At 47.2% G+C, this 21,476-nt stretch overlaps 1 protein-coding gene across 2 annotated transcripts; it reads left to right on the forward strand.

Annotated features, from left to right (window-relative positions):
* Positions 1–1,498: 1,498 nt before the first annotated feature.
* Positions 1,499–8,344, forward strand: LOC125549855 (villin-1-like). Of its 2 annotated transcripts, XM_048712990.1 has the most exons (20): positions 1,499–1,734; positions 2,189–2,288; positions 2,390–2,458; positions 2,578–2,814; positions 2,905–3,082; positions 3,167–3,302; positions 3,387–3,549; positions 3,819–3,969; positions 4,059–4,144; positions 4,213–4,368; positions 4,576–4,644; positions 4,757–4,825; positions 4,922–5,059; positions 5,194–5,322; positions 5,425–5,572; positions 5,659–5,669; positions 5,782–5,922; positions 5,997–6,134; positions 6,267–6,329; positions 6,990–8,344. In XM_048712990.1, exons 1-20 carry the CDS (start codon positions 1,682–1,684, stop codon positions 7,338–7,340), a joined length of 2,586 nt encoding a protein of 861 aa, XP_048568947.1. In that variant the 5' UTR covers positions 1,499–1,681; the 3' UTR covers positions 7,341–8,344. The 2 variants fall into 2 exon arrangements, with proteins under 2 accessions (XP_048568947.1, XP_048568948.1); XM_048712991.1 differs by lacking the exon at positions 1,499–1,734 and having other exon boundaries at positions 2,223–2,288; positions 2,582–2,814.
* The last annotated feature ends 13,132 nt before the right edge of the window (positions 8,345–21,476 follow it).

Consider the following 21,476-nt stretch of genomic DNA (forward strand, 5'->3'; position numbering starts at 1 on the left):
TCAGAAAGAAAAACAGAGATTCATGGCTCCAATTAACAAATGTATGATCTTACAGGTCGAAAAGCAACCATCTTTGGTAAATCTGACACAATGTAATTGCAAATTACAACAATTTTTGCTCCAATTAACACTCTGACACTAAAAGCAAACTTTACTGCTTAAACCCTAGACCCCTGGACCAATGAAAAATTGGGGGGGAGAAAGAACCTTAACCACTCCAGATCTCTGCAAACATGGCCATCTACTGCAAACCCCCCATGACACAGCGCTAGTTTTGGCCTGCCACAAAGATCTTCAAGAAACTGCTAAAACCCTACCACCCCACACCCAATCCGTCAGAGAGTTGAACGAACGGCCAAACCCTAGCTCGTACGCGCAATTGATGCGGCCAGGAACTCTTTACGGGAGCTAAATTGCACAGATCGATCAACGGAGCTGCTGGCGACGGCGACGTACCATACAGGGACGGCGAGGCATCATCACGACGACGCGAAGGAGCAAGAGGCACGTCGCGCAGGCCCCTCCAGAACGACGCGGACGGCGGCGGCTCAGCGTCCGACGACGTGCTCATGGAGCCGTTGTCGACGCCGACGAGCAAACGCACTACCTCGGCAGCGACGACGAGCAGAGAGGGTGCAGGAGCAGAGAGGGTGCGGGAGCAGAGAGGGTGGGTGCGACCGGGTGCGGTCCGACCAGGTGCGGGGCGTTTAATGACCAGGTGTTAGCGCATTTGCAAAAAAAAAACCCGAACTACTAGTATTAACCCCCCCTCCCCCGGACCAGGTGCTGCACATGTGGCGGTCAAAGCTTAGCTGGCAACGGCTGACTCGGCCAAGTCAGCGAATACGTAGCTCAATTCGTATATACGGACCAAAGTGAATCCTCTGCGCAAGTATATGGACTGTAGTTCGGGTATTTTGAAGTAGTGGTACTTAAATGTCAGCTTGCTCAAGTTTTGTGACCTATGCTGAATTTTTCTCTATCTGAATTATGCTAGTTAATACTCTGTTTATACTCTGTTGTGCTTATGATGTGTGATGCCGAAGTGTGGTGGTAACCTCATCAACTAGCCAAAGAGGTTACCACACACCAGGCGTTGCATACAACCAAACACCATATCTTGTGTTTATCCACTAACATGCAGACAACCAAACACCAGGCAGTGTGGTTCGTGCCATGCAGGCAACCAAACAACATGCATATGGTTCATCTGAGGCTGCATTTGCATAGACAAATTGAATGAAAAAGTATATGCAATTCGGGTACTGTAGCGCACGGCAACCAAACACACCCTAAGCGACACAATCGTGTCTACGAATACGTCTAGCCGTGGTCGCACACACTTGGGGGCGTTCGATTTGTTGATTGCAGAGATGCCCCTACAACACGGGGAGTGCGAGTCAGACAGCACGGTAAATTCGCACGTCACGCCCTTCAAGGCAAAGCAATGGACGCGCCCTCGATTTCTCTCGCCATTACCTTTCTCGGCTCTGGTGGAGCCCGCTGGAGGGGAAAGTGCGTAATTGTTTAGCCTCTGCAGCTCCACCAAACTTCACTACCAGCTGCTTGCTCACCTTTCCTTTTCTTCTTTTCTTCATCTTCTTCCTCCCCTGCTCTGCTCACTTGTTTGGTGGGGGCGAGCTCGCATTGCCTCCTCTTGCTGCAGTCCTTCCGAGGGGCCATGTCGACAACGAAGGGCGTCGACGACGAGTTCCTCGGCGTCGGCGACAAGCCGTACGTCCCCTCTCCTGCTCCCTAACCCCTCGCCCTCTTTGCTGTTCTTTTTCTTCTTTTTCAGTTGTTCTCTCGAACTAGATTCCGGGCAAAGCTTGGATCAGCATTTGAATATGCCTCCCTGATTCATTCACTTCCCCCCTCTCATCTAATTTTACCCTTTCGCTTCAGAAAATGCCACTGTTAATTTTTCTTTTTTACCGGGGAGCAGCAGCACTGCAATAACGCTGCTCTGTTACTACTTAAGATTTGTATAAGCAAAGATAATTGCTTGGAACTCTCTAATCAGGGAGGGAATGTGGAAATAAATTTCGTGGCTTCAAAAGTTTTGTGCGTCAAGCAATATTATTCTTCATTTTACCTCAGTGCTGTAAATGTTAGGCAGTATAAATCTAGCTTAGGCTGTACAAATTTTTTATTAAAATTTTAACTTTAAATCAATATAATATTCCAGAGGGCTGGATATCTGGTGTATTATGGGCACCAATGTAGTCCCAATTGCAAAATCCTTCCATGGCAAGTTCTACACTGGGAACTGCTATATCATACTCCATGTAAGTCCTTCTCCAGGGTAGGCTGTTTCAGCTGTAAAATCGTACATTTTATTAGCCTATTTACATCACTGAGTAATTTCAAATGTTGTACACTGTTTCAGACAGCTGAAGTCAAGAGCGGAACTCGAAGGCATAATGTGCATTACTGGATAGGGGAGGAGGCCAAAGAGGTGTGCGTGTTACGACCACATCAATTAATTGGGCCCTCTTGTCACTCTTTTCTTAAAAATGCCTTTTGCTTATGACTTACTTTGTGTCCTGCTGTCCATCCTGCATTGTGGTCACCTAGGAAGATTGTTTGATGGCCTCTGACAAGGCCGTTGAGTTGGATGCGGCGCTGGGCTCTCACGCGATCCAGTACAGGGAAACACAAGGCGAAGAATCCGACAAGTTCTTGTCATACTTCAAACCATGCATCATCCCTGTACAAGGTAGCTTCTCTTCGCACTGGAGAAGATCTGGGGATGAATGCGACGGGACCACGATGTTTCGGTGCGAAGGAGAGCATGTAGCTCGTCTAAGAGAAGTAAAAATTGCTAAACCAAAGAATTTTCAGCACATCTTAGTGAGTCAATGTAAGACTACTAACGACTGACAACTCTGATGATGTTTGTAGGTTCCATTTTCGCGGTCCTCTCTGGATCATAAGGCGGCATTTATAGTGGACACACCATCCAAGATTTTTCTTTTCAGCGGTTGTCATTCTTGCATACAAACAAGGGCTATGGCACTAGATGTCATAAAGCATCTGAGAGAAAACCGACACTGCGGCAGATGTGAGATCGGGATAATAGGTAGTGTTGAATGAAATTACATCTTCCATTAGCAAGGATAGAATATTCTTAGGTTTTTATTTTTGTTTGTTACTGATTGTATAGAGGATGGAAAGCTTGCTGGTGATTCAGATGCTGGTGAGTTTTGGAACCTCTTTGGAGGCTATGCGCCTATTCCTCGTGATGTACCAGACGCAGCCAATGGGGGACCGATGACTACCTCACCCAAGAAACTTTTTTGGTGACTTCCCCCGCTTAATTCAGACTCCATTTGTAACCTTGAGTTAGTATGTAAAACTATATTTGTAAACTTTCCTGTATGTAGGATTAACAAGAGAATCCTTGTTCCCATGGAGACACATGTTTTAGAAAGAGAAATGCTGAAGTCCGACAGAAGTTACATACTGGACTGTGGAGCTGAAATATTCTTGTGGATAGGGATGACAACACTAGTTTCAGAGAAGAAGACATCTGCTACCGCATTAGAGGTAAGCATAAGGATACCTGATTATTTTCCTTTTTGCTATCATTGCATATCTGCTAGTTATTTTGTAGGCTAACTTGGTAGGAAAGTTCCTACCAGAACCACAATTGTTTTCTTAATATGCTCATATGCAGATATTTGTTATCTGCAGAAAAAATATAGTTCAGATGAGTTACAACCATAGAAGAAACAGACGAGGGCTGCTAACATGTTTGATTAGTGCTATCTACTTAAGTCTTTCCATAAGCTTGAAACAAATTCTTATTTTTGTAGGAGTACGTACACTTACAAGACAGATCATCAATTGGCCGCACTGTTATAATGACTGAAGGTCATGAAATTGTCGATTTTAAGCTGCATTTTCAGCATTGGCCTAAGAATGTTGTGCAGAAGTTGTACGAGGCAGGGCGGGAGAAAGTGGCAGGTGTGAGGACCATAGTAATTTTCTGTAACTATTGGTTTCATTAAATCTGCGAATATCATGGCAAGGTCTAATGCAGAATTATGTTGCAGCAATTTTCAAGCATCAGGGATATGATGTTGCAGAAATTCCAGATGATAAACCTCGGCAGCTCATCAGTAGTAATGGTTGTCTGAAGGTAAAATTCATTGCCTAGATGTGATGCATACGTGAATCCGTCTTTTAACAAAATAGGATATACCACAGGTCTGGCTGGTGGACCGTGGTTGTGTAACACTCCTTTGCACCGAGGAGCTGGAGCAACTTTACAACGGAGATTGCTATATCATACAGTACAGCTACGCTGAAGATGGAAAAGATTATCATCTGTTCCTTGCTTGGTTTGGACAAGATAGTGTACAGGTTTACTCTTTGCTAGTCTTGTGTAAATCAAAGGCACTTTTTCATATTTTCCCTTGCTAAGGAACACTTCCACTAATCAGAAATTAAAGCCATTAACATGGTCAGCTGCAGCCATGCTACTGAGATAGTGTTTGGTTCTGTTTACGCATATAGCATGTTGTCAGTAGTTTGCATGTTACTTAAATTAGTTTGTGAATTTGACTGCAGGAAGATAGAGTTGCCACAGTTTCATTGATGTCAAGCATGGCTGATTCAGTCAAAGGACGTGCAGTTGTGGTGAGCTAATTCACTCCTTAGTCCCACTCTAAATCCTGGCGTTGACAAAAAATAAAACCAGAGTCTTTGCCATGCTATTCAAGTATCACTCAATTGCGAAGTGCAATTTCAGGGGCAAGTGCTTGAGGGCAGAGAACCAGAGTTGTTTTTCCTAGTATTCAAGTCACTGATCATATTCAAGGTATACTTCTCATGTTGCGTGGTTCATGTACTTGGATGTTAATGAAGGGATGCATACTTGGATATGAATGCTGGAGTTTCTCATCTTCGTTTGCAGGGTGGCAGGAGTACTGCATATAAGAACTCTATTCTGCAGAAAAGCAATAGAACTGAACTGTACCAGAAAGATGGGGCCGCATTATTCCGGGTTCAAGGGCTGAGACCTGATTGCATACAAGCCATTCAGGTTCATCTGGTGAGTTAGGGCAAAACCAGAATACAAATGCATATCCAGAGTTGGCCTTTTACGCCAAATCACACTTAAATATCATTTAATCCTCTGTTGTTCTAAATCATCCTATGGTTACTGGATTACTTACTGAATTGCAGGCTGCAAGTTCGCTTAATTCGTCACACTGTTACATTTTGCAAGACGGCGCTTCTTTCTTTACATGGCTAGGAAGTCTTTCTTCACCCAGTGACCATGTTCTACTTGATAGAATGATGGATAAGTTGTGTGTAAGGATAACACTGCAAACAAACCCCTTTGTGTCTTATTACAATATTTCTATAGATTGTAATGTATTCACCTTATGGACTATATTTAGTGCTATTTTGCAGCCACTGAAGCAATCATTGTTAGTAAGAGAAGGTTCTGAACCTGACCGTTTCTGGACAACATTAGGAGGAAGATCAGAATACTCCAAAGAAAAGTGTGTCAAGGGTTGGCCAACAGATCCACATCTGTATACGTGTACTTTTCAACAATGTGCGTGCAATAGTGTTGTATATTTTTCCTTCCAATAGCCTCTGCGCATAAGATCAGTTCTGACCCTGCTATATGATTGTTTTCAGGTCTGTTCAAGGTTAGTGCTATGTTACAATGAACCACAGGAAATGAAGGATACATCCGACTCGTACCTTGTTGATTTCTGTTGAAAAGGTTGAATAGTTTCTTCTGGTATTCCATTCTTCCAGGCAAAGGAGGTATTCAGCTTCTCGCAGGATGATCTGGCAACTGAGGAGACGTTGATACTGGACTGCGGCGAACAAATCTTCGTCTGGGTTGGACTTCACTCAGGTGTCACGTCCAAGGAGCACGCCCTCGACTTCGGCAAGGTCCTAGTGTTTCCAACTTGTGATTGTGCGACAGGGAAATCACAAAACTCAGTGTGCTTCTCTATTACCTGCAGATGTTCCTTCAGGCAGGCATTGCTTGGGATGGGCCACGGTCGATCACTGACACAACCGTGTATGCTGTCGCGGAAGGCGATGAACCTGCATTTTTCACCAGCTTCTTCAACTGGGATAGCTCAAAACAAGCTGCAGCTGTAAGTGCTACTGAAGTGCACATCAATGCCGGCTTCATTTTTTAGTTGTTCACATATCTCATAAAATTAGGCTGCACACTGGATCAATTCAAGATCAATCTAATGACTAGTTTCTGTATTTGTTGCATGTAGATGCTGGGCAACTCATTTGAGAGGAAGCTGGCAATGCTGAAAGGGCTTTCACCAAAATTGGAGGTTATAGTTTATTACCTTATCTCACCAATTTTCTTCAAAACAACCTGTCTCAACAGTGAAAGTTTGCCTGAAGACTAATATTTTAACTATCAGCTGAAAACTAGTACTCCCTCCGTTTTTATTTACTCTGCATATTAGAGTTGACTGAAGCCAAACTTCATAAAGTTTGACCAAGTTTATAGAAAACAATATAGACATTTATCATAATAAATCTATACGATGTGAAAGTACATTTAATAATAAATGTAATGTTGTTGATTTGTTATTGTATATCTTAATATTTTTGTATATAAACTTGGTCAAAGTTTGTAAAACTTGACTTTGACCAAAGCTAATATGCGAACTAAATAAAAACGGAGGGAGTACCGTCTCCGTGCAAACCCCATGGAATCCACATTTATAAAATTTGGGGAAAATCTAAAAGAACCTGTTAAATGCCGGAATATAATTTAATCGCATTTCGAGGATATAAAAAATCTACGTGAATAGTGATCTAGTGCTAGTACTACTGTTTAGCGGTATTTATTTCATTGCTTGCCAATTCCATATCTTCCAAAAATGAAATCGTTATTCCTTTTAAAACTAAGGAAATTAGACATAGTTTCAGTTTGACGTTTGCCACCTGTTCCCAATCTTGAAATTCCCCCTCCTGTGTGACAGTCACCGGACAGGAGCTTGCGCAAGTCTTCGTCGCGAAGACAGGGGATGTTGTCAGAGCCGACGACGCCGGAGCAGCAGCAGCAGCAGCAGCAGCAGCCGGCCGCGAGGAGGACGTTCGGGTCTGCCTCTGCCGGGAGGACCGCTAGGGAGAGACTGCCGCCATCTTCATCGGCAGCGTCGGCGTCGCCGGCAACACCACCCTGGTCTCTCAAGAGCCGCGCGTCGTCGTCGCTGTCGACGCCAGCAACGGCGCGGCGGCTCTTCCCTTCCTCCTCGCTGCACGCGCCGGGGACAGCGGCCGCACATCTCCCCTCCCCTACGGCCATAGGGAGTCCTGGTCGACGACGGTGAGCAGAGCTCCCTGGTGCACACCGGAGGAGGATAGGTGAAACCTGTACCTGTACTGTAACATACGCCCGATATTGAGAGAAGTGCATATTACAGCCCCCAACTCTAGCCCTAATCTAATATACATCCCCCAACTTCAATACCATTTAATATACATCTCTCAACTCTCAAAACTGGTCATAATTCAACCATCCTCTCCCTGTTGACCGGTTTTGACCCAGTTTGATCGGTTTTGACTGAGTGAACAGTAAAAATGAAATTTTAAAAACAATAAATACTTTTTTTGGAAAAAAGTCAAAAAAGTTCCAAGTTTTTTTCACCGTGTGGACAGTAAATTTTAAAAATAATCATCTTTTCATGCTTCAGCATGTTTGGACACCTAAGTAAATTCGAGATGTCCGTAAATTCAATTTATTTTTTCAAAATTTCAGCTTGGTGAACAGTAAAATTGATTTTTTTTGTAAAAAACCCTTTTTTTTGCATGGATGATGTTTGAGCGCGTGGTGATTTTTTTGGATTTTTTCCCGAATTACTGTTCACCATGCTGAAAATTTTGAATTTTTTTCGAATTTATGGACATCTCAAATTTACTCACGTGTCCAAACATGCTGAAAAAGTGATTTTTTTTAATTTACTGTTCACGCGGTGAAAAAACTTGAAACTTTTTTGAATTTTTTCAAAAAAAGTATTTTTGTTTTTTAAGTTTATATTTTTTACTGTTCACTCAGTCAAAACCGGTTAAACTGGGTCAAAACCGGTCAACAGGAAGGGGAGGGTTGAATTCTAGCGGTTTTGAGAGTTGGGGGTGTATTTTAGACGGTATTGGAGTTGAGGGGTGTATATTAGACTAGGGCTAGAGTTGGGGGGTGTAATATGCACTTCTCTCCCCGATATTTGCTTGCCCATCAGAGAACGTGATTTCGCCTCGTCCTAGGCTAATCAGAACGAAAATGTCATAAAAACTAGTACTCCATCCGTTCGTTTTTATAAGATGTTTTGGACAGCCAGATTTGAACTATTTTGGGCATTGTTAGAATTTTCTAAAACGTCTTATAAAAGTGAATAAAGTATCATATATGCCAACTAAGTATTTTTGATGAGATGGCACACATTTAAATATCATTGTATGATACCGTATGAAGTAAGATGCATAGTAATAAATTGAGTAACTATGTATCAAGATATGATGTTATGCATTATGAAGGTAGAACACACCATTTCCTCTCAGCTTCCTTCTTGTCTTTTTCTTTTGACCTTCTCCGTGGTTCCTTCTTTGTTCGCTCGGCCATGTCGGTGCCCCTATTCCTGACTTGTTGTGATCAGCACGCCAGTTCTTCAGTGCACGCGGACACTGATGAGGGTACTGCACCGGCTACTTTTAAGAGAGGCAAAAAGTAGCTTTGTGAGCTAAGGGCCGGCCTGATCCCGGAGCTTCGCCGCCAGCGTCGCTGGCTGGGGAAGTGATGGGAGAGGTGTTGGAAATACGCCCTAGAGGCAATAATAAATATATTAACTATTCCTGACTTGTTGTGATCACCACGCCAGTTCTTCAGTGCATGCGGACACTGAAGAGGGGTTACTCGTGGACACTGCATCAACTACTTTTGAGAGAGGCAAAAAGCAGCTTTGTGAGCTCAGGGCCGGCTTGATCCCGGAGCTTCTCCGCCAGCGTCTCTAGCTGGGGAAGTGATGGGAGAGGTGTTGGAAATGCGCCCAAAAGGCAATAATAAATATGTTATTATCATATTTTCTTGTTCATGATAAATGTTTATTATCCATGTTAGAATTGTATTGACCGAAAACTTAAATACATGTGTGGATGAATAAACAAACACCGTGTTTCTATTGAGCCTCTACTAGACTAGCTCGTTGATTAAAGATGGTTAAGATTTTCTGACCATAGACATGAGTTGTCATTTAATAATGGGATCACATCATTAGAAGAATGATATCATGGACAAACCCAACCATAAGCTTAGCATCAGATCATATCACTTAGTTTAATTGCTACAACTTTAGTCATGTCAAGTATCTGTTTCTTAGATCATGAAATCGTGCCACTCCCTAATACCAGAAGAATACTTTGTGTGTATCAAAAGTCACTTCGTAACTGGGTGATCATAAAGATGCTCTCCAGCTATCTCGGAAAGTGTTTGATGCGGAGCATCCCACGATCATCCCCATGGACCTAGCTTCGTCTCCCCAAGTGCCAAGTGGACCGACAACACGAGCACGTGCAAAAGCTATCGAGACCGAGGTGACATCTCTTTTTAATGAGCTTCCGTATGAACCACATGAAACATGGCTACTACCTCAATCGAAAATGCTATGTGTGCTTAGGTACGAAGAAGGCCTCCTCGGAAACACTCGAAATGAAGACCAAGCCCCAGGAAGGCGCGCAAAGGAGCACGACGGAAGGAACCGCTGGAAGTCTACAGCGACCGGACATCCGGCCCATGGCCCGAACATCTGGCACCTGAAGACAAGAGCAACAACAGCAAGGAAGCCGCTGCGAAGCTCCAGGAGCCTGACATCCGGCTCCGGCCCGGACATCTGGCCTAAAAGCCCTAGAGATATCCGGCTGAGCTCATGAAATCCGGCTCCCGGACACCAGTACCGTGACCAGCGGCCAGGCTGAACATTCGGCCCCGACCCTGGCATTTGGCGACCTGCGAAGCCCCAGACATCCGGCACCTACGCATGCCTAACCAGGCCAGACGCCCATGTATCCCCTCTCCTCCTCTCCTATCATGTGGCACACTGTATATAGACCCCCAGGTCCTCCTAGTTATGATTAGCAAAGTATACTAACGCATCTATTATTTTTTATTGTTCCATGCTATTAAAGTATCAATCTTGGATGTTTTATATACATTTGCAAGCAACTTTATATCATTTTTGGGGCTAAGCTATTAACCTAGTGCCCAGTGCCAGCTGTTGTTTTTTTGCTTGTTTTTGGTTTCGCAAAATATCAGTACCAAACGAAGTCCAAATGCCACAAATTTTTTTGGAGATTTTTTCTGGACATAATGAACACTTGAAGCTTCGGGAGAAGACCAGGCATGGGAGCATGGGCCCACCACCCCCAGGGCGGGCCCAGGGGGTTGCCGGGCCCTGATGGGTGGTGGGGCTCCTGAGGCTCCGTCTGACCTAATTCCGCCTCTATAAACACCCATAAATCCCGAAACCCTCGGAGGAGTCCACGAAATACTTTTTTCGCTGCCGCAAGTTCCAGAACCATGAGATCCTATCTAGAGGCCTTTTCGGCACTCTGCTGGAGGGGGAAACAATCATGGAGGGGTTCTTCATCAACCTTGTCGCCCCTCCGATGATGTGTGAATAGTTTATTACAGACCTACGGGTCCATAGTTAGCAGCTAGATGGCTACTTCTCTCTTGATGTTCTTCAATACAATGCTCTCCTTGATGTTCTTGGAGTTCTATCCGATGCAATTTTTTTTGCAGTGTGTTTGTTGAGATATGATGAATTGTGAGTTTATGATCAGATCTATCCATGAATTTTATTTGGGTTCTCTATGAACTCTTTTATGCATGATTAATATAGCCTCGTATTTCTTCCCCAATTTATTGGTTTGGTTTGGCACACATCCTTGTTGCTACATCGGCACACATCAAATCCAACATTGACATTGTTTATCCCAAGATTTATGTTGCTACATCGGCCTCATGGTGAACTGCGTTATATGATTACGTAAACATAAGACAATCGAGGCACTTTTAGCAAACAAAAGACATGAGAGGCCCGGTGTAACGCCCAGAATGTAACTTTCCATATTTGTAACTCCGAATCTTGCCATTTTCGGCTATGTGATATGATATTCCCTTCGTGGTTGGGTTTTTGTCTTCGTTTTCCATTTTTTTCATGTCACACATTTCATATCATGTCATCATGTGCATCTCATTTGCATACATGTTCGTCTCATGCATCCGAGCATTTTCCCTGTTGTCTGTTTCGCAATCCGACGCTCCCACATGCACCCGGTGCACCCCTTGAGGGAGTCCTGGATTAGGGGGTCTCCGGATAGCCAGACTGTTAGACTATGAAGATACAAGATTGAAGACTTCGTCTCGTGTCCGGATGGGACTCTACTTGGCGTGGAAGGCAAGCTAGGCAATACGGATATGGATATCTCCTCCTTTGTAACCGACCTTGTGTAACCCCAACCCTCTCCGGTGTCTATATAAACCGAAGGGTTTTAGTCCGTAGGACAACAACCACAACATACAATCATACCATAGGCTAGCTTCTAGGGTTTAGCCTCTCGGATCTCGTGGTAGATCTACTCTTGTACTACCCATATCATCAATATTAATCAAGCAGGACGTAGGGTTTTACCTCCATCAAGAGGGCCCGAACCTGGGTAAAACATCGTGTCCCCTGCCTCCTGTTACCATCCGGCCTAGACGCACAGTTCAGGACCCCCTACCCGAGATCCACCGGTTTTGACACCGACATTGGTGCTTTCATTGAGAGTTCTGCTATGCCGTCGCCATCAGGAAGGATGTCTCATCCCGTCTTTAAAGACGGCACTATTGCTGAGGGAGCTTTGGCTATCGGCCAAACTCTCCGGCTAGGTGGTTTTCTTATGACCGCCTGTTCGGCCGCTGCGCCAACGATGACTTCTCGGGTCATCGAAAGCAATCTTCACGTCAACTCAGAACTCGCCGAGCAGTTAGATCCAATGGAGCTCTCTTCCCTGAACCAGCTCTTGGATCGCATCGCCGCCCTGGGAGTCGCTACAGACTACGATCAGATTGGGCCTAAACCCGATGTGAGAGAGATCAACTCTCCCCAGGTCACCCATCACATTGCAGTGGTGGAGGAACAATGCGGCAACCCTTCATCTATCTTAAGGACTAGCTATGTCCGGATTCCCGATCCCTCCAAGCCGGATACCCGTGGAGGGGAGGACGTCACTCAAGGCCTGAACCTAGAATCAGGCAGCGGGCTAGATTTATTGGAAAACATCTAAGAATCCAAACTTCCGAGTTCGGAAACTCCTTGGCCCCTGAGTCTCAGATTGGGTGAGGATTCGGATTCAATTCCACCCACCCACCCAAACATACGCGATCTATCCCAAATTAGGCAAGAGCCCGAAGAAACAGTACACCATTACTGGGCCAGATTCCTCCTGGTCATGAACATGATAAAGGACTGCCGCGAGGAAGACGCAATTTCATTCTTCTGCAATAATTGCACGGACAAGGGAATCCTCAACGCCATAAGTCGCCGCGAAATTACACGCTTTGCCGACTTGGTGTCCATAGTACAAAAGTACTGTGCGATGGAAAGCACCTGGAAAACCGAAATAAAATTTTGGGATAATTCAGCCCTGAATACAAACCCAGTCCGAAATAAAAGGGTGCATTATCACAATACACCTGGGTTAACTACCAAAAAGCAAAAGCCCTCCACGGGGCAAGGAACCGTACCGGAGGGATGGCTCAACGGACCCTGCAAAATTCATAGTACAGCGGATGCAATACCAACGCACATCCTTAGAGCATGTTGGATACTCCGGCAGGTGGCCAAAAGTGGTGAGGATCTACTCCTCCCAAATACCACAGAGCACCATCCCGTGGACAACAATATGGTGTTAATGGCCTTTGAGACCTTCGCGTCAAATAATAGACGCAAGCGAACACTCCGCAGCATGGCCGAAATCTGCCACATAGCAGAAATAAATCCTTGGAGTGACACGGCTATTACCTTCAATGCCAGTGACAAACCTAAATTCCGAACAGCCCGAGCACCAGCCGCACTGGTCCTCAGTCCAATCATGGACGGCTTTCGACTCACCAAGGTACTCATGGACGGCGGCAGTGGATTAAACCTCATCTATGAGGAAACTCTTCAAAAGATGGAAATAGACTGGAGCCACATTGAGCAAAGTAGCACAACCTTTAGAGGAATCATCCCCAGTCGGGAAGCACGCTGTGCTGGGAAAATCACACTAGACATGGTATTCGGCACGCCGGATAATTACAGGTCCGAAGAAATTACATTCCAAGTGGCCCCGTTCAGCAGCAGATACCACGCTCTATTAGGGCGGGAGGCGTTTACAATCTTCCAAGCCATACCCCATTACGGGTACATGAAGCTCAAAATGCCCGGGCCCAACGGAATCATCACTCTTTCTAGTGATCCGGACATAGCACTCCGCGCCGAAAATAAGACAGCTACACTGGCCCTTGAGGCACTATCCGAAGCCCTAGCGGCCGAGGAACTAACTGCGCTGCGCTCCATGGTGAACAGGGACGACGTGATACTCGATAAAAAATCCAAGTCCACCTCCTTTAAACCGGCGGATGAAATAGTCAAACTCCAAGTCCATCCAACGGACCCTACAAAAACAGCTTCCATCGGGGCACAATTAAACCCTGATGTCGACACCGCACTGCGAGAGTTCCTACGCGAGAACTGGGACATTTTTGCCTGGCACCCTTCAGACATGCCAGGAATCCCACGCAGGCTGACTGAGCACAACCTAAATATCCTAAAAGGATTCAAGCCAGTCAAGCAGGCTCTTCGACGTTTCTCCGAACCTAAGAGACAAGCCATGGGAGAGGAACTAGCCAAGCTATTGGAGGCCAGATTCATCAGAGACATAAAACATCCGGACTGGCTAGCAAACCTGGTGATGATACCAAAGAAGGACAAATCCTGGTGCTTGTGCGTCGATTTTAAGGACCTTAATAAGGCCTGCCCAAAGGATCCCTTCCCCCTCCCCCGCATCGATCAAATCATCGACGCTACCGCAGGACATGATTCATTATGTTTCCTTGACGCATACTTCGGCTACCATCAAATTAAAATGGCAGAGCCAGACCAAGCTGCAACGGCATTCATCACACCATACGACCCATTCTGCTTCAACACAATGCCCTTCGGGCTCAAAAACGCCGGCGCAACATATCAGCGCATGATTCAGACATATCTGGCAAACCAGATCGGCAAAACAGTGGAGGCATACGTAGACGATGTGGTCGTTAAAACCAAGCATGTCGAAACTCTAGTAGACGACTGGAGGCTCACATTCGACAACCTCCGAACATATGACATCAAGCTCAATCCGGAAAAATGCGTTTTCGGCGTACCAGCCGGAAAGCTCCTGGGATTCATTGTCTCCAGTAGAGGTATTGAAGCTAATCCGGCCAAAATCCGAGCGTTGTCACAGTTGGCTACCCCAACAGACCTCAAACAAATACAAAAATTGACTGGATGCGTGGCGGCTCTAAGCCGCTTTATCTCCCGCTTGGGAGAAAAGGCATTACCCCTTTATCGCCTCCTCCGGCGCACCGAACACTTCGAGTGGACGGATGCCACCACGGCCGGACTCAACGAAATAAAAGCCATATTGGCAACAAACCCAGTCCTGGCCGCGCCAAACATTGGCGAACCAATGCTATTATACATTGCGGCAACTCATCAAGTAGTAAGCGCAGTGCTCGTCGTCGAGCGAGAAGTGGACGGACACAAATCCCCCCTTCAAAAGCCGGTTTACTATGTGTCCACTGTCCTTACCCCATGCAAATCACGGTACCCGCATTATCAAAAGATAGCGTACGCGGTATTTATGGCATCCCGGAAGCTGCGACACTACTTTCAAGAGTGTTCGATAACGGTAGCCTCGGAAGTACGACTTAACGATATTATAAACAACCGCGACGCGACGGGCCGGATTGCCAAATGGGCCATTGAGCTCCTCCCATTCGACATAACTTACAAGCCACGGCGAGCTATTAAGTCGCAAGTTTTGGCTGACTTCGTCGCTGAGTGGACGGAAGCCGAACTCCCTAAAGGGTATGACACATATTCAAACAGGATCATGCACTTCGACGGCTCCAAAATGTTGGCTGGTCTGGGGGCTGGCATCGTTTTGACGTCCCCAACAGGAGATACCATTCAATATGTACTACAGATAATGTATACAGACTCCAACAACGCAGCCGAATATGAGGCCCTTCTACATGGTCTCCGGATGGCAGTATCCATGGGCATTCAACGCCTAGAGGTGTGCGGGGATTCGAACCTCGCAATATCCCAAATAAATGGAGACTTTGATGCCAAGGATCCGAAAATGGCAGCTTATCACAATGCCATCCTAAAAATGTCAGCTCGGTTCGAGGGGCTCGAATTTCACCATGTGGCTCGGGAAAACAATCAGGCGGCGGATATCCTCGCCCGCATCGGCGCAAAACGCGACACGGTCCCTCCCAACATATTTCTGGAAAGGCTCTTCAAGCCATCCGTAGCATGGGAAGGGGACACCGGTAACAACAGTCCGGACCCTGCCAAAATACCCAATACCGAACTCTCTGACACAATTGGAGGCTACGCCACCGAAATAACACATTTAGCCCACGAAATAATGGCCATTATTGCCCCATGGACAGAACCATTCTTGGCCTACCTAACTAGACAGGAACTTCCGGAGGACCAAAATGAGTTACGCTGCATAGTGCGGCGATCAAAGGCCTACAGGGTCCATGAGGGAGAATTGTACAAAAAAAAGCGCTACCAGAGTCCTTCAAAGGTGCATCTCCGAAGATGAAGGGCGGCACCTTTTGGTAGAAATTCACGCCGGACTCGGCAGTCATCACGCCGCAGCCCGGGCTCTTGTAAGCAAGGCCTTCCGTACATGATTCTATTGGCCAACGGCCCGGGCAGATACACAGGACTTGGTCCAACGTTGCGCCGATTGCCAGCTCTTTGCAAATCAAAGCCGCATGCCACCCACCGCCCTCCAAACAATCCCCATTACATGGCCCTTCGCGGTCTGGGGGCTTGACATGGTTGGACCCCTTAAAGGGGGAACCCACAAGAAAAAATACTTATTGGTCATGGTGGATAAATTCACCAAATGGACAGAGGCTAAACCGGTTAAAACAGTCGGATCCGGACCGGTGATAGATTTCATATCCGGGGTTGTACACCGTTACGGCATCCCCCACAGCATCATCACTGATAACGGCACGAACTTCACGGCCGACGAGGTAAAACTCTGGTGCAGCAAAATGGGCATCAAGCTTGATTATGCTTCAGTCTATCACCCACAAACCAACGGTCAAGTCAAACGAGCAAATGGTCTTATAATGAGCGGCATTAAACCCAGATTAGTGCGCTCCTTAACGGAGTCTGACACGCACTGGGTAGAGGAGCTCGACTCCGTACTCTGGGGGCTGCGGACCACGCCGAATCGTAGTACCGGATATACACCATTTTTTATGGTGTACGGCGCAGAGGCAGTCCTGCCCTGTGACATAATTCATGACTCACCTCGAGTGCGCATGTACGAAGAAAGAGAAGCCGAGCTCGATCGGCAGGACAGTCTGGACACCTTGGAAGAAGAGCGCGACGTAGCCAAAGCCCGTTCCGCATTTTACCAGCAACAGGCTCGCAGATACCAAAGCAGAGAAGTACGGGCCAAAACTTATAACGTTGGCGAACTAGTTCTACGGCTGCCGGATAAGAAAAAGAACAAGCTTGAGCCCAAATGGGAAGGTCCCTTCATTATCGACCAAGTTCTGGCCGGTGGAGCGTACTGACTGCGGGATGCATCGACTAGTCCACTCGAGCCAAACCCATGGAACGCAGCCAGACTTCGAAGATTCTACGCCTAGCACCGGACTTTATGTCAGTCCCCTCCCTTTGTCCATTTTCTGCATATGCATCATCTGTCTTGTTTCCCTTTCTTTCTTTTATTTCTCTAGGCCTTCAAGGGTCACCTTGTGCCTCACTCATACATTACAGATGCGCTAGCCGCACTCTTCATACCTGGGGGCTTCTTTCATAGAAGCTTAAATTATTTACCTGGGCCTCACGCCCAACACATGTGTTATACTTCCGCATGTACCTTTTTTCACCATTATATGCATCGATATGACTTAAGTTTTGGCCAAGCTGGGTTGCCTGGATCTTGTATTTATGCCCTACGTTCCCGTTAATTCGGCTAGGGCATAAGGGGAGCACCTCTGCGATTGTTACTGCCGGGTCAGCCGGACGTGTACCTCAGACTAGGTGAAGCCAAAAGCTAGCGTTCTTAAGGGAATATTCGGTCGGTGAACAAAAGATGACTTTTATTTATTATCCATATCTGCCCCCAGATTCTTTTTCTGCGCTTCTTGTCGCAGTCCGGACATGCACTTTAGGGCATGCTTACCCAGGGAAAGGAACCCTTAACGGAACTATTCTCCCTAGAAGATGTTTCTTACTACCCATGTAATATAACATAACTAGTTGGGCACTTGTCTGATAAAGCACTAATGACCCCTACGCCTGGTCTCCACGCATGCCCCGGTTCTTACATAACCGAGAGGGTATTCGGATACACTCCGGACCGTCGGGTCCCGAGGTCGAAGCAAAAAGGTCCTCCACGACAAACGATCTACAATCCGGCTAGAAGGCATTATACATGTCACTTTAAAATTACATAGTCAATTTGACTGGTTGAATTACTCTTCAATACCATCCAATAGGCTGTCTAGTCTACAGTCCTGTTGGGAATACTTTGCGGCCAATTCTACTTGGCCGTACACTAAGCTCACAGGGATCTCCTTCCCATCGGGCCCCACAGGTCTGACTTCGGCCATGTGGTTCGGGTCAGCCTTCGTGTACCGTGTCTTCACCATTGCCCAGGCTTCCCTGGAGCCCTGACGGCAGGCCGATATCTTCCATAATCGGAAGCGCCGCCGCGCTCCCTTTAGCTTTTCTGCAAGCTCTCCAAGGCCTTCGGGTATGGAGACGGATGGACACAAGGCCTGGGCGACGCCTTGCATCACCTGCCGAACTCGTTCGTGCAGCTGTGAGAGCTCGGGAAGAAGGTCACCCGTTGAACCGGGCATTTCCTCGGCAGGACGACCTGTTAGCATACCTACAGACATAATTCTGTCAGCCAACTTCCTCGCCGAACTCTTTTTCAAAGTTCGTTCAAGCACTTACTAAATATGCCGCGTCGAAGCCGCCGATTTTCCTTAATAGAGTCCGACAGTTGGGCACAAACATCTTGTAGTTCCACGCCCAGCTTGGTGTTGGCATCTAGGAGATCATTTTTCTCCTGCCTCACCCTCGTAAGCACGTTCTCACCGGCCTTCAGCTAGCGTAGGAGCTGTTGCTTATCCAGATTTACTCCAGTGTCATCTGCAATTTTATCGTCAGATCTGCATACACGCCGCATTCTATATGATACTTATCATTTGAAGGATATGTTACCAGAGGGGGTCTCTTTGGGCTCCCCTGCTGCGGCCAGTGCGGCCTGAAGTTGGGCTTTGCACTCTTCCAGCTCCTGGGACAGTTGAGTATTCTTTTCTGTAAGAACCTGCATAACAAATGATCCTTAAATCAGTTATCCTAACTATTTCAAGTCTCAGGGGCTACTGATATATATAATCACCAAATTTTCTCACCCGTATGTCTTTTACATACTGCTCCGTGGCTCTGGTTAGACCATTTTGAGCGGCACGGAGGTGCGCGTCTCCCGAGTTGAAGGCATCCAATGCCTCTTGGGAGAAACAAGAGTCACGAAGAACAGTCTGGCGACGCCTGTGGTTCATGGCACTTTCCACCTCGGAAGTGACGGCGGACAGTTTATCCGCATCCTCTGTCGGAGGAGCACCCGGCGCACGCCTCGTATTCGTTCCCGCCTCCGAATCCGGCCTTGGAGCCTGGCTTGTCGAGGCGCGATTGGTAGCCTCTCCGGGTATAGTCCGGCGAGCGCTCTTTTTCCTGAAAAGAAGGCATGGGCGTTAATACGCCTCTGAGAATAATGTCTTGCAATAAAAATGGCGCGCCGTACCGCTGCGCCGGTGTCTCAATCCGGACTGCGGGTCTTTTCAGCCTGCCTGGCCTCGCGGCCCCTTGTTGGCCAGTCGCCGCAGGCTCGGCCTTCTGCCTCGAGGACCTCCCTTGCAAAACACGGCTGTTATACGGCGATCAAAAACACGCAAGGACGGATCCCTTTTTGAAGTGTTGGGACTTCGGTCTCAGTCACCCGTGAGGCTGGAACTAGCCCAGGGTAATCGGCCGTAATGGCCACCAAAGCTTTATCATTGCTCGATTGGTAAAACACCCCATCGATTAGCTCCACAGATATGTCCGGATCCTCTTGGGAGGCCGGGTCGAGGGACCCTCCAGGGTCCTTGGGTTGTGGAGGGGGGTTGTTTATCTCCCTTACAGCCTGTCGCAGTTCCTGCATAGAAATTGCTAGACTGAATACTTAACTGCGGAAATATGAAACGGATGGGCGAGAAAAAGTCTCCGCTTACCCAGCTCGGAGGATTGTACATAGAAAATCCGCACCGCGGGTTGACACGAAGGAATTCCTCCTCTTCTCCCTTGTACAAAGTGGATAAGATCTTTATTAGATCAGCAACCGATCCCGGCCCTTTACGGCCGTAGCGGGTGGCATCATCCTCCTCCAGGGGGCTCCACATGGGGTGGCCTCTATACTGAAGCGGCTGCACCCCCCGCATGATACATATGGCCATGACCTCGATCATGGTCAATCCAGATCAAGCTAAAAAACTTATCCGGCTCATCAGGTAAAGAACGTCCCTGTCATCTTCCTCCAGGGGGCTCCGTGGACGCCAGCTCCGGCGCTTCTTCAAAGGGGCGTTGTGGAACTCAGGAAGGCCGATCTGAATAGGATCCGGGAGGGGGACGTATTCTATATAAAACCATTCTGAAGGCCAGTCTTCGGACGTCTTCTTTGGGGTTCCGGACAGGTATCCGGTCCCGGCAACACGCCACACTTCGGCTCCGCCCACTTGATATATTGACCCCTTCTGAGAAAGGGGCACAAGGCAGAACAACTTCTTCCACAGAGCGAAATGAGCCTCACAGCCCAAAAACAACTCGTAGAGGGCTACGAATCCCGTGATATGCAGCATGGAGGCAGGCGTAAGGTTGTGCAACTAGAGGCCGTAGAACTCTAGGAGCCCCCGGAGAAACGGATGAATTGGGAATCCGAGCCCTCTTACCAAATAAGGGACAAGGCATACCCGCTCTCCCTTGGAGGGATTGGGAAGGCTCTCCGCTTGCTCTCCGCCATTATAGGTGGCGAGCCCGGCTCGAACCGGGACCATGTATGTTGGGGGAAGAAATCCCTTGGTCTGAAGCATCACTAATTTGCTGTGCGGGACAAAACATCTCTCCCAATCTCCAGGCTTGGAGCTAGGGGAGCGAGAGGAGGAGCTGCGTCGACCGGCCATGATGGAATGGATCTCTGTCGGGCATGCTCTGATGAAGGCTCGCCAAGGGAGGATGGTGTGATTTGGATCTGAATCCTCGTCTTTTTAATAGGCGGCTCATTCACATAGCTCGGGGGGTAAATGTGAAAACACCATGGCTCTTCACATTCGCTCGACACGTGGAAAGTGGCTATTATTGGGCGTGGAAGCCAAGGAGTGCAACATTCACAAGAAACCGGACACTATTTCGACAGGTACACAGAATTTGGAGAGGAACCCGCCTTGCAATGCCGAAGACAATACTGCACGCCGGACTCATCGTCATTGAAGCCTGGTTCGGGGGCTACTGAGGGAGTCCTGGATTAGGGGGTCTCCGGATAGCCGGACTATATCCATTGGCCGGACTGTTAGACTATGAAGATACAAGATTGAAGACTTCGTCTCGTGTCCGGATGGGACTCTACTTGGCGTGGAAGGCAAGCTAGGCACTACGGATATGGATATCTCCTCCTTTGTAACCGACCTTGTGTAACCCTAACCCTCTCCGGTGTCTATATAAACCGAAGAGTTTTAGTCCGTAGGGCAACAACCACAACATACAATCATACCATAGGCTAGCTTCTAGGGTTTAGCCTCTCGGATCTCGTGGTAGATCTACTCTTGTACTACCCATATCATCAATATTAATCAAGCAGGACGTAGGGTTTTACCTCCATCAAGAGGGCCCGAACCTGGGTAAAACATCGTGTCCCCTGCCTCCTGTTAGCATCCGGCCTAGACGCACAGTTCGGGACCCCCTACCCGAGATCCACCAGTTTTGACACCGACACCCCTCTTGTCCCTTTTCGTGGGCCGAGATTTGTCAAGTGGCATTGGTACATCACCGGTATACCGCCTATCAAATTTCTTTCCATTTGGAGGTCGTTTGATG

The sequence above is a fragment of the Triticum urartu genome, chromosome 1, assembly GCF_003073215.2.
Source record: "Triticum urartu cultivar G1812 chromosome 1, Tu2.1, whole genome shotgun sequence".
Lineage (NCBI taxonomy): Eukaryota > Viridiplantae > Streptophyta > Magnoliopsida > Poales > Poaceae > Triticum > Triticum urartu.

What these genes read in the sequence shown, in the direction of transcription:
- LOC125549855 (XM_048712990.1), top strand. Translation starts at nt 1,682, where the DNA reads ATGTCGACAACGAAGGGCGTCGACGACGAGTTCCTCGGCGTCGGCGAC. An exon ending in TCACCCAAGAAACTTTTTTG is followed by an intron (nt 3,303 to 3,386) that starts GTGACTTCCCCC and finishes TCCTGTATGTAG; the next exon opens with GATTAACAAGAGAATCCTTG. An exon ending in ACGCCCTCGACTTCGGCAAG is followed by an intron (nt 5,923 to 5,996) that starts GTCCTAGTGTTT and finishes TATTACCTGCAG; the next exon opens with ATGTTCCTTCAGGCAGGCAT.